At 40.1% G+C, this 12,501-nt stretch overlaps 1 protein-coding gene across 7 annotated transcripts in view; it reads right to left on the reverse strand.

The window, feature by feature from the left end:
* The window catches only part of LOC123020919 (trichohyalin-like), a 34,329-nt gene that overhangs the window by 12,537 nt on the left and 9,291 nt on the right, over positions 1-12,501 (reverse strand). For 4 of the 7 annotated variants that reach the window (XM_044425219.1, XM_044425209.1, XM_044425185.1 and 1 more), the window contains exons 2-4: positions 5,134-5,224; positions 4,683-4,761; positions 4,037-4,151 (exon numbers count right to left, since the gene is read on the reverse strand). In XM_044425219.1, coding sequence (XP_044281154.1) covers positions 4,037-4,151; positions 4,683-4,761; positions 5,134-5,222 — 283 coding nt within the window. In that variant the 5' untranslated portion in view covers positions 5,223-5,224. Of the gene's footprint in view, positions 1-4,036; positions 4,152-4,682; positions 4,762-4,993; positions 5,113-5,133; positions 5,225-9,876; positions 10,565-10,988; positions 11,129-12,501 lie in introns of those variants that run through there. The other 3 variants (XM_044425191.1, XM_044425200.1, XM_044425230.1) reach the window with 3 other exon arrangements.

The raw sequence follows: 12,501 nt of genomic DNA on the forward strand, positions 1-12,501 counted from the left end.
TGATGAAGAAATTTATATGACATCAAATAGTGTGACAGTTAAAATCATATGAACTGATGTACTCAAATGGATAATAGATGTAATGTGAAAAGGTCAAAACAAGTGCCTTAGGCAACTCTGAAGGAGATAGAAAGGAGGAGAGGCAGGAACTATTCAGACATTGATCAGAGGTGATACTGCATAAACACACACATTTTGCAAACACTGCAACTAAGTTTACTACTGATTTTTAAATGCTTGTTAGTGTCGGATTCTAATTCCCTAAAATGTAACATTTTAATTTAAATAAAACAAACCATTATTCTTAAATAAAACAAACCATTGCTTTCTGGGACCTAGTTTAACTCCCGCGGCTTCTGGGGCATTTGGTTGTCTAAGCATCCAGTTCAGTGCCAAAAGATCCCTCATGTGTGCTTGGTCTGCATGTTTGTAAGGTACCCACAACCTTAGAGCTCACAATTGAATAATATGCACACAGACACACTATCACCCATCTCCCCAGTCAGACCATGATGAATACTACTCAATTCCAGAAGCTAGATTCAGGTCAATGCAGCCTGTCCAGAGACCCTTGGCTATTGAGTGGTATAAAAATGAAATAACAGAAACAAAGTGAGTCAGATGGGACCTCCTGGGCCATCTATTCTGACCCCAGCTCCAGCTGGCTCCGCTTATGTAATCCCTGTCCAAACTAACAAATACATAAATCAAAGGCGGGAGCAGCCCTTCTTCTATGGCAGCTGTACGATTTTCTATTTTCATCATTTTTGGAGGTTCTAGACCACCCTGCCATCAGCAATTAACCAAAGGCAGCTTACAAAATCTGCAAATCAGTATCAACCGCCAAATTTCAACTAAAATACATATCCAAAATTCTAAAAGAAAGAAATGCAAGAGAACTGAGACAAGGGCAGGATGAAGCAGTAAAGTAGCGACAGCAGCTAACTCCAGAAGCTTAATGGAATAAAAAGCTTTGTAATGCTGAAGTCCAGTGGTGGGGCATAGGCCTTCTCCACCGCTGTTTTCATGACTGTTAAAGCAACTTCTACCAAGTTCACAACCTTTAAAGTCACAACCTTTCAAGCCAACTGGATGACTTTGGGCCAGCACAGACTCTCAGCCCAACTCTCACAGTGTTGCTGTGGGGATAAGAATGAGAATAGAAAGAGGAGAATGATGTAAGCCGCCTTGAGCTCTGTGTGTGTTTGTGTGTGTGTGTGTAAAATAAAATGAAATGGCAGGATATAAATCAAATTTTAAAAAATAAACACCAGAAACACATTTTCCATACATATGTTAAAGTTAAAAAGGCATGTATTCACCAACAGAAGTTTTAGGTAAATCAAAGCAGAATGTCCAACAAACAAAACCACAATTCTGGCTTCTTCCTGAAAACTGCAAATGCTACTTAAATAAGACATTTTCACTTCATTCTAATCTCATATACTTGAACTATGTTTTGGAGACTAATTAATATTTAAGCATTACAAAGTTACCCACAACACAAAAACACTTCATTTGTGGGATTTCTCCAATGCCTAATTAAAAGACTACAGAATGAAATTCAACAACACAAAAATACCCTCACATTTCCTGAAGATATCACTTGAAGCAGTAATACAAAATTTCACCACATGGTGGTACTATTTTTAAAAAATCAAATGGAAAGCTGAATTCTGAAACCTGAACCTTGAAACAACACTGCAACATTTTAATCAGTATTTACACTTGCCTCCAATTAAATATCTCTTTTCTTTCACCTTCTGTGTGATGATTTATCAAAGTCAGGTATCACAGGTCTTTGAGATGGACATTTAAGGCCCAATTATTTTAACAAACTAAGAGAAACATGCTTATGACAGATTGCCATTGATTTCCCCAATCTCAGTTGGTCGTGTGTTTACATCTGGGTAGCCCATAAATCATCATCCAGAAGGAGTCTGCCTTTGGAGATGACAAACTAATGACTAAAGTCTTCTAGGACATAGTGGCCATGCTGAATGAACTATCAAAGAGGAGAGACAAGTCATCTAATGTCTCTGAAAGTGGGACTGTGGATACCTTGGATTTCTCTTAAATCAGAATGCTGACTCCAAGGTCTGTGTCTAAGAAAAGCAAAACCTTAAGTGCTACCAGAACATGATTCTTCAGGCCACAGTTGGATGCCAAGTGCTGATTCGTGGACGTGTATGTATGTCTGTTTGAACAACAGATACAACACTGCTGTGTTTTGGATCTCTCACCTAGCAGAGAACTTCAGACAGAACTTTCTTCAGTAGCCCATTAGTTTTTGTAAACAATGATCTAGTACACCCTCTCATCCTGGCAATCAAGCTTTCATTTTTCTAACCTGGCCCATGGTTCCCTACTGATAATTCAGGAGAGCTCTGGAGAAAAGTTTTAACTTTTAGCACAGCAAGACAAAGCTACCAGTGGAGAAAACCTTTGGACACCTGAAGGTGGGGTGGATGTGAAGAAGGCCTTATAATCTATGCCATTTTGATTTCCGGTACAAAGCCATAGTCAAATCCATGACAGGTCTAAGAATCTGGGGAGTGAGGGGATGTAAAGAACTGATAAGGCTCAGATGTTGAGGGCGGGGGCATACAGGTTTTCCAGTGCAGTACACCAACATTAAAATGACGGGTTATGGTATATGTGGGAATTAATTCAGTTCAAAACTTGCTGGATCACTTCTACAGAAAGTTTTCTGTAGAAAACTGGGATGTTTTCCTCCAGCCTTCCAAAGTTTAGCTGGCAAGATGGGTGGACATCATGAGATACATACAGAAAGGACTGATATGGCACTCCTTAGATTTCCTGAGAGTTCCATGTTGGCTTCTTCTAGCATAGAAATTTTTCCTTTCTCCAGTTTTTCCTGTGGTAGGAAGGCAATAAAGACCTCTGGAATCTAGGCTGTTGCTGGTTTGTCTTAGAAGGAAGGGGGGGAAATCAGTTTCTTAGTTTCAGAGCAGTACTGAGAACAGTTGCAGGCTCCTCCATGCCCTGTTTCTGTAACAGCTAAATGATAAGTGAGAAGCGATATGATGAACCCATGGTTGCACCACACTGCCACAAATGATTGATTGCTGATTGCTACATCTATAACAAGACTAAATTTTCCACCATTGTAATTATTAGGATTTACTAGAAGTCTGTGTAGTTCTGTTTATTTTAATTCTTTTTACTCTTTTTCTACTTTTCTGTAATGCAAAGCAAAAAACAAGTCATACTATGAAATGACTGGCAGTATGTCCTTTCTACATATGCAAAGGGATTCTTCAGTGATTTCAACAGTACCTTAACTTTTATTAAGTTTTCATTCTCCCTTAGTTACGTGGACTATTCTTTGGATTATTTGATTCCTAACAACATAGCTCCCCTTTAGCTGAAACACCTGCAGGATGAAAAGCAGGAACTGAACAACTCTTTCCACCTACTGCAAAGCAGACCTCATCCTCTCATCCTGTCAGCCACTTGACCCTCTCAAGTGACCCCATTAAGTAGTCCTACACTGCAAGAGCAAGTGTACTGCTGTTTTTAACTACTTTTGTGGAATAAACAATTGTTTCATCATAGTAAGTAACTTCTGTGTTTCTTCCGCACCCTTATAACCACACAATTTTCCATTTTCAAGTTAACCATAAACCATATGCAAACCATGTAAATAGTAGGCATTGCATATACCAGCTAAGCATTTTCTTTCATTCTAGTCGTAACACTGAAGAGAACCAGGAAATCATGCTCATTCCAGTGTTCCCTTCATTCTCAGCAGTCCTTGTTATATGAAAATGAATTTAAGATTTCTCTGTTTATAATTTCTAAAACTTAGCCTTACTTTAGCAGTAGCCTTTTGTCTTTCAACTGCTACCTTATGCCAAATCCCTTCAATTCTAATGGTTTACAGAAATTAAAAACTATCAGAAATTCTAATATTTTTTCATAATAAAAATTATGATGGCTGTGGTAAAAAAAACTCCACAAAACACTATGGCTTTTATGCAAATCACAGAAATTATATAGAATGAAATGTTACCTTTAGCCACATTGATCTCATTACCAAGTCGCTGGCTCTCTATCTTCAGCAGGTTCAAACCACTTTTCTTTCTCTTGAGCTCCAGCTGAAGGCCATCAGACTGAGACTGCAATTCCTGAGAGAGGAGAAAAATACTCTTTAGTAAGCTTGCTTCAGTTTAATGATTAAAAAGAATACATTTTGAAAAGACAGGAATGTTCAGTATTCTAAGAAATCCATTTCCAGGGCCTTTTAAAATAGCAAATTGTATTTTAGCGTTAGAAAAGAAAAATATACTTGCATATTTAATTCTATCGTCCTCCTGCTGGCTTGCTTGGTTCTTCTCATTAGTGCTCTTTTAGCTTTTGTAATAGTCTGAATTTGGCCAGTTTTAAGATAAAGAACTGCTACTAGAAGCTGCAGAAGTGTCACTGTTGCTCTGAGTCACCTCAAGGAATCTAATACTATGCTGCATCTGTACTTTCAAATCCCTGCAAAAAGCTGCTAATTATATGAGCATAAATGAACAATATGCTAGGAGTCTCCAATTTAGTATCCTCAAAAATGTTTCTTCACACTCATTTAAATGAAAAGTAAAGCAGCAAGTATTTTGGATGCAAAGTATTGGCTATGCCATTATTTTTCTAATGATAAAGAGAAAAATTACCTGTAACTTTTGCAGCATATGTTCCATTTCAGATGCAATGAGAGGTTGAAGATTAGTGGCTTTTTTAGCCTGTTCACGAGTGACAGCAACAAGTTAAGGCCAAAGCTATGAAATACAATTTTAGTGAGTTGTACCCATCATTAATAGTTTCATTTGAATAACATTAATACAGAAAAGAGTCAAGCTGTTTTCACTCAGGATAGCATCCAGTGGTGTCCCAATGCTAGTGCTACTGTCATTGTACTTGTATAAACCAACACCTACACAAAGGGAAAGTGGTGATTTGGCTTTATGTTGTGTGCAAAGGATGCAAACAATGGCACCATTGAATCCTTCCCACAGATTCCACAATAATACAGTACTTTATTCTAATGTTCCTTTCCAAGTATTCTTTCCAGTATCCCATTCCTATTATCTTTTACTTGATTGTAGATGGCACTGTGCAGGATATAGAAAATTGGCTTCCAGCTCAAGGAAGTATACTTGCTGTTGGAGGTTCTTGATGTACTCAGATTCTATGCTTGAAAATGTATTCTCCATTTCTAAAACCAAACAAATTAAATTTCCTTAAGTGAAACATTTCATTATCCAGCAGAATCAATATATTGTGTAGTACAGGTTTTTTTCATTCTAGATTTTACACAATCATATTTAGTTTTCTCAGCCAACTCGATCTTATGGTCTGCATGAGTTATGCGGCACAGCTAGCAGGTTTAAACTGTGGTGGTTTCCCATTTATTTCCTTGAACCTCTCTATTTGATGAATGGGGATGTTCTATCACCTAGAAGTTTGTGCATATCAGAGCTTTCCCGGTTTCAAGGACTCTATAGATCCAGTCTTCCAGTTCCTTCACATCATACAACGGCAGTTCAGTTTATTAGGATTGGCAATTGGAACCTTATCACTCAGGAACAATATCTACTACATGCAAAGGATGCAAACAATATCTGTCAGGGTACCTACTGAGGTCACAATGACCTGGTTCACACAACACAACAACCTATCATGGGTAACTAGCCATGGTGAATTGTCATGTTGTTTAAACCCCAGCTACTTCCCACAGGGTGACTTAACTTCTGGCATCAAACCACCCTGACACACTGTTGCTTCGAGAGGTTTTTCAGTCCACCATGGGTTCTTGTGTCATCTGAATGAAGGAGAACCATTTTTCTGTGTGTTGTCAGGTTTGCCTCTAGTAAGCTACTTGGCAAAAGCAACAAAAATCCCTGCAGCTCTTCATGATTTCATCCTTGTTACCACTAATAACAGTCTTTGCAAGTAGCACTTCGGCGCAACCTTGACTAGTTTACCACATGTAAAAATATTTTTAAAGTGCAGAAAATTAAACAAATATGTTTGTGAATATTTTAATTATTATTTTTGTTGGCTTTTCACATGTGCCAAAGTACACTTTTACGACAGTCCCTTATGTGTAGTCTTGCATGTTTCAGCTATCAAAGGGTGAAACAGTGAAGCAGAGTAGGTAACATGCATGGAAATTGACAAGGTGAGACAGCATATAGGATAATTTGAGCATAGGCTCTAGGGCAGCGGTTCTCAAACTGTGTTCCCTAGGTTTCCACAAAAGTCTCGTAGGGGTTCTGCAAAATATCCCAAAAATCAAATTTAAAGCATATTTGAAAATGAAACCACATGAAGCCAACTATTTGATTGTCAGCTGATATCCAAGCAGCAAACATGGAAATACATCATGTCATTTGGTTCCTAGAGCTCTACTGCATAGTGTTGGGAAGAACTGAATAACTCATTTGGGATATTACCATATAATCACTTTATTCATTCATTATATTGAAAATATTTTCTCTTTATTCGAAATCTACTATGTTATGCAAAGCAGGCAATAGGAGCAGATGAAAGAAGGAAGAACGTTTTGGGTTCACAATGCTTAATAAAAATCAGGGATACAGTTAGGATTCCACAGGAAAAAAAAATGCCTTCAGAAAGATTCCATGACTGAAAAAATTTGGGAACCACTGCTCTAGGGACCAGTTGCTAAATTTTCAGTTGAAGAGTTCTGTAAAAGGGGAAGTGTTGGGAGCCGAGGTTCCTCCTTCAAACAATCACCAGCCACAGACTCTTTTCCTTGCAACGTCATTTATTGTTCCCAAGTACAAATCTTCCAGAAAGGATCTCTGAGCATGCCCAGAGTGGCTTGTTGAACCCAATCCAGCGTTTACCTCCAGGAACTCTCCTTATGAACATGCCTGATCCCCATCGCCTCGAGAGTGGCTCTCTGAAGGTGAGCACACCTTCTCTCTGCATGTTCCTCATTTAATTGGGCTTCCTGCCTCTGCTGATGCCTAGCCATGAGGTTGATGGGAAATCTTGGTCTGTGCCTGAGAATTCCTCATCCTCAGAGACCCCTCCCCTCCTGTTGGATGTACTTCTTGGCTGTTCCCAGGAACTGCTTGGTTCAGGGAAGTGCCTAACCTTGAGATGATCTCCTCCTCTTGTGTCTCAGAATCTTGATCTAGCCCATCTTCCCCAATCTCATTGAAAGATGTTTCACTTTCCAATTCCAAATTGTCTGGAATGTAGCTGTGTGAACAATTGCCCAAGACCACCATCCTTCTTACACCCAACAAAAAGTGGCAAAAATAGGTGAGCCAGAAGGGGTGAGAAGACATTATTTTGCTCTTGGTAAAATGACTCACTTGCTTCTGAGTACTCAATCATGGAATCATAAAATCATAGAATACTAGAGTCTGAAGGGGCCAAGAAGTTCATTGGTCTAACCCTCTCTTGTTGCAGGACAGCAATTTACACCATCCCATTCAGATGACTGTCCAGTTTCACACTGAATGTCTCTAGTGTGGGAAAGCCCATGGCCTCTCTAGGCAGCTGGTTCCACTGTTGTACTGCTCTGACAGTGAGGAAACTTTTCCTGATATCTAGATGGAATCTGGTTTGTTGCCAAGTGAGCTTCTGTGTCCTACACTCTGGTATGAGTGAGAAGAGATTGTCCTTCCTCTGTGACAGTCTTTCAGGCACTTATAAAGTAATATCATGTCCCTCTTCAGCCTTTTCTTCTCAAAGTTGAATATACCCAGCTCTCTCAGTCTTTCCTCATAAGGCAACGTTTCCAAACCCTGGATACCTTTTTGTTGTCCTCCTCTGCACCCTTTATAATTTTTCTGCATCTTTCTTAAATCTTGGTGCCCAGGACTGGACACAGTATTCTAGATTATGACTAAGAGTATGAGGAACTATTACTTCTTGTGATTTGGAAGTAACACTTCTGTTAATGCATCCCAAAATAGCATTTGCCCTTTTTACAGCTGCATAGCATTATTAGCACATATTTAACCTGTTGTCCACAAGTCTGTTGAACCATGCATTCCTCATTGTACATCTGAATTGACACCACTCGGTATCCTCCACCATTTCAATACTTCTCTGAGTCTCTGGCTATTCTAGAAAAGCAATAGTGGTTCCTCCCTGCCTTCTTCACAGCTCCTTTTTGTAGCTCTAGTACAGGTCCTGGGCAACTGTGCACAATTTACCCTATATGCAGCCTAACTTTTTCAATTTCCATTTGCTCCACTTTGGGTCTCCCTTTGACAACTGAAACATACAAGGAAATCAATCTGGCCATTTTGGACAGCTGTAAGAGAGTGCTTGGATACCTCTGCAAGACAACAGCTATAACAAATTACAAATACATTTGCACAATTTTTTGAGGCTGAAAAACAGCAGCGATCCCAACTGAACATATTTGAGGCTCTGAAAATTAAAAGTAGGAGTAGTAGTGGTGGTGACCAACACAAAGTGGTCATGATTGGAGTGGAGAAGTAGACAAGCCTGATTCTGCCATGAAGGAACCTGGAGTGGAGGACTGAGGGAGAGGGCGAACAATCCTCTGTGGACCCAATCTTTTGTTAGGCACATGGTGGGTAGCTCTGTGAACAGCCACTCTACATAACTTATTTTCAAGGTGGCTTAGCACGTCTTCAGAACCTGCCCAGTGACTGTATTTCAATAAAATATTTGAGTTAATTTCTAAATATCTGATAGTCTTCTGCAGTTAAGTAAAAATTCAAATATATTAATATGCCAACAGAGCCCAGATATAGTACAATTAAGTAATTGCATTTGGATGAAATCTTATTTTATTACTTTACATATAAATCATCTGAGTATTACAGATGCCAATTTTAAATAAATCTAACTATGTATATGATAATCTTCCCTAAATTCAAGTGCTTTCCTAAATTTATTTATCTAAAAACAAACTCTACCAGAACTAATGGATTTATTTCCCTATAATGCTTAGAGGGAAGCACAAAGAAACATTACTATATACCTATTCATATGTTTACAAAATGAAAATGAACAAGAACGGCAGATTAAGGGTTAACTGAGTATGAAGTCAATGTGGAGTTAACCAACAAAGACTTTCATAGTCCATATGAACACAGTTGTGCAATGGGTATATAAGATACACTTTGTTCAGGTTATTACAGTGGATGGAAAAAGGGCAACAACAAAATTACTTTAATACAGTAGACAGTTGAAGCCCTTATTGAAAAGCTGCATTGAATGAACTGTTGTTTTGGCAAGCAGTTTCCAGCACCACCTGGCCTCTTTATGACTACGGATCCTCTCACCTAATAAAATGTAGCTGAAATGACTTGAAACCAGGCACCATGAAATAATTTTAATAAATAAAAAAGAAAACAGAAGAGCATAATGCCATTTCCATTATCTAAAGCTTACATTTTCATACAGGAATCAGAGCCTTTCCATATAAAATGTGTCTGCAACTGGGAAGAAGGCACGATTCACACCTATCAGGCAGTAATTACTATTTATTTATTAAGTACATTTATGTCATGACTTACCTGAAAAGTTCTCAAGGCAGTGTTAAGAGCATTTTTATTCTCACAACAACCCTATATGCAAATTAAAATGAGTAACAATGCCTGGCCCAAAGTCACTCAGTCACTTTATGGTTGAGTGGGGATTTGAACATGGGCTTCCAAGGTTTGACTCTAACCCCTACATTGCACTAGCATAATGGTTTCATTATGAAATAAGACATTCTTGGTGTCCCTTAAAAATATTATTCTACATTTAAACAAGGTGTATTCATGCTATTTTGCAAAGTATAGTAAAAGACTAAAAGTGCAATCCCATATATGGCTATTCAGAAATAAGCCCCATTGAGCTTACCTCCAAGTAACAGAGATCTTTTGGCTATTGAGTGGAATAGAAATAAATAACTGGAGGATACTAGACTGTACTATAAAACATTTTTTCCATTGGAAAAAAGCAGATTGCATAAAAGTTGGTGCTTTACATTTTAGATAGTTACTTTTTACATTTCATTACAGCAAACTTCTTTTTTTAAAGGCTATTAAATAAAAAAAATGTCAGTATACACAATTCTGTTACATCAAGTACATCTGTTACATCCTTGGCTTGGATTTATACAATCAAATTTCAGTATTCTGACAGGAAACAATGCAATGACCCACATGAGCTATGATGCATGGCTGACAGTTTTGAATTGCCCTGGTTTCCCACTGATTCAATAAAATTTCTGTTTCTGTTCCCAACAGGTTCTCAGAATGGCATACATGGAACTGACCCATTTTACTGCCTTACAAGTAAGTTAGACTGAGACATTTGCCTGCCATCCATGAGCTTCAAAGCTGAGCAGCTATTTTAATACCTGATCCAAATCCACCAGCAGTTCCCTCACAATTTCCCTCATTCCACTATTATTTCCTAACACCAGTGTCAACACATTGGATTGACTATTGCTTTTATCTGAGAATAAGCAATATTCGCTTTATAAAGCCAAGCGTGATGAAAACGGGGCAGCTGACATTAACTTAAAACAGTGACTTATATCAGGGCATACTCCCGTTTAGCACGTGGAATTATGACTAAAGTGCGCTTCATTCACCCTGGCAACGGAGAACTAAGAAAAACGGATGCCTAGAGTAGGGCTTTCTCATCGCTACCATTCCTGACACAAAGTAGGACCCTGTCTTCTGTCACAGCATTGTAGGGGCAATAAACGAACATATGCAAAAGCGACTTATAAGGGTTGAAAAAATACAGTTTTTTTGGCACCAGATTTAGACCAGTATTAAAAGAACGGAGCAGACGCAGCCTGTCCCCTTGACTGCCCACAGGGAGCTGATCTGGGCCACTTTTCTGGTGGCTCCCTGATGAACAAGAACGGGGTGGATTGGGGGACGGAGGAAGGCTGCTAGTCCGCGAAAAAGGCAGTTCTGGATCTCTGTGCTCCAGAGGAAGTCACCGAATGGCCTCACCTCTCCGGAGCGCCTGCTGAGCTCTTCTGCCGGGGACAAAGCCAACTCCAGGCTACTCCAGTTTCCACAGCAACCACCTGCAGGCTCCGGAAACAGCCCCGCCAGCCTTCCCTGCCAGCCGAAGCCGCGAAACAGCTCGCAGCAGAACGGAAACTGGATTGGCCCGCTGCCTCGTGGGCGGATCACTCTTTTAGAAAGCAGCAGTGGGATTGGACGGAGCGCCGGCAGCTCAGGGCTTCATTGGTGTGTCCGCAATAAGGGCTTCATTCCAAGCCCGTCTTGTAGCAAGCAAGCTGCCTCTCCGAAGGCTTTCTTCTCTTCTTGGCAACAAAGCAAATCGTGGGTCACCTTCAAGCCGACCTGAAAGCTCTGCCCTTCTAATTCCAGTCGGGGGGCGGGGGGGACAGACCCATTACACCTAATTCTGGGAACTAAGCCCGGCCTTAAGTTAAGCCGAGCTGCTTACTGCATTCCCGCTCAGGATACAAGTGCCAAACTTCTTTTTACAACCTACCGAACCTGAACACGCCGAACAATACAACCCAGACCCAGCCAGCATGGTCAATATTCAGGTATTGTGGTTCAAAGATGTCGTCTGAAACATCTGGCAGGCACTAGGTTGCCTATGCCTCTCTTAAACAAACAAAGGTAGATTGGTTTGTTTTCTAAACAAGGGCAAAGTACCAAAGTTAAGCCCCTATCCCCAAACCCCTGAGTTTCTGGAATGGGACCTTGGCTTAGAAGAACAGCAGGAAGGACCTCTCATTCATTCCTTTGACCCAATTCATTGGTGATGATGAGCATGCAACAAATGCCTGGTGCAGAAAGGTGCTTCATGTCTTCCTGGCAAACTGTGGCACAAACGTATCTAACAGACCTATTTTATTTGTGATATGTCTATACTGTCCAAGTTCCAAAGGTGGGAAAAGACACTCCTGGCCTCTGAGTCCACCTGAGATGCCAATGAAAGTTTTGGGTCGAGGAGCACTCCCAAGTTACTTAGCCTGTCTTTTAAGGGAAATGTGACTATCCAAGACAGGACAATGGCCCTCTAATCTGTCAGACAGATCATCAACCAACAGTACTTCAGTCTTGTCTGGGATGAGTTTCAGTTTACTGGCCTTCATCCAGTCTATTATTGAACTTGGATACAAGTTCAGCACAGACATTGCCTCACCTGGATTTGATGTAAATGAGAGGTACAGCTCAGACCAACCCCCTGATGACCACTCCCAGCAGTTTCATGTAGATGTTGAAAAGCATGGGATAAAGCCTTGCGGAACCCTATGGCATAATTGCCATGGGCAGAGCAACTATCCCCCAGCACCCACTTCTGGATACGCTCAGCCAGGAAGGAATGGAACCAGTGCAGGACAGTGCCTCCAACTCTTAATCCAGCCAACATGTCCGAAAGGACTTCATGGTCAAAGGTGTTGAAAGCTGCTAAGAAATCTGGAAGAATCAACAGGGTTGCACTCCCTGTCCCACTCCTTTCAGAGATCATTGTACAGGG

The sequence above is a fragment of the Varanus komodoensis genome, unplaced genomic scaffold, assembly GCF_004798865.1.
Source record: "Varanus komodoensis strain SLA01 unplaced genomic scaffold, ASM479886v1 scaffold1, whole genome shotgun sequence".
Lineage (NCBI taxonomy): Eukaryota > Metazoa > Chordata > Lepidosauria > Squamata > Varanidae > Varanus > Varanus komodoensis.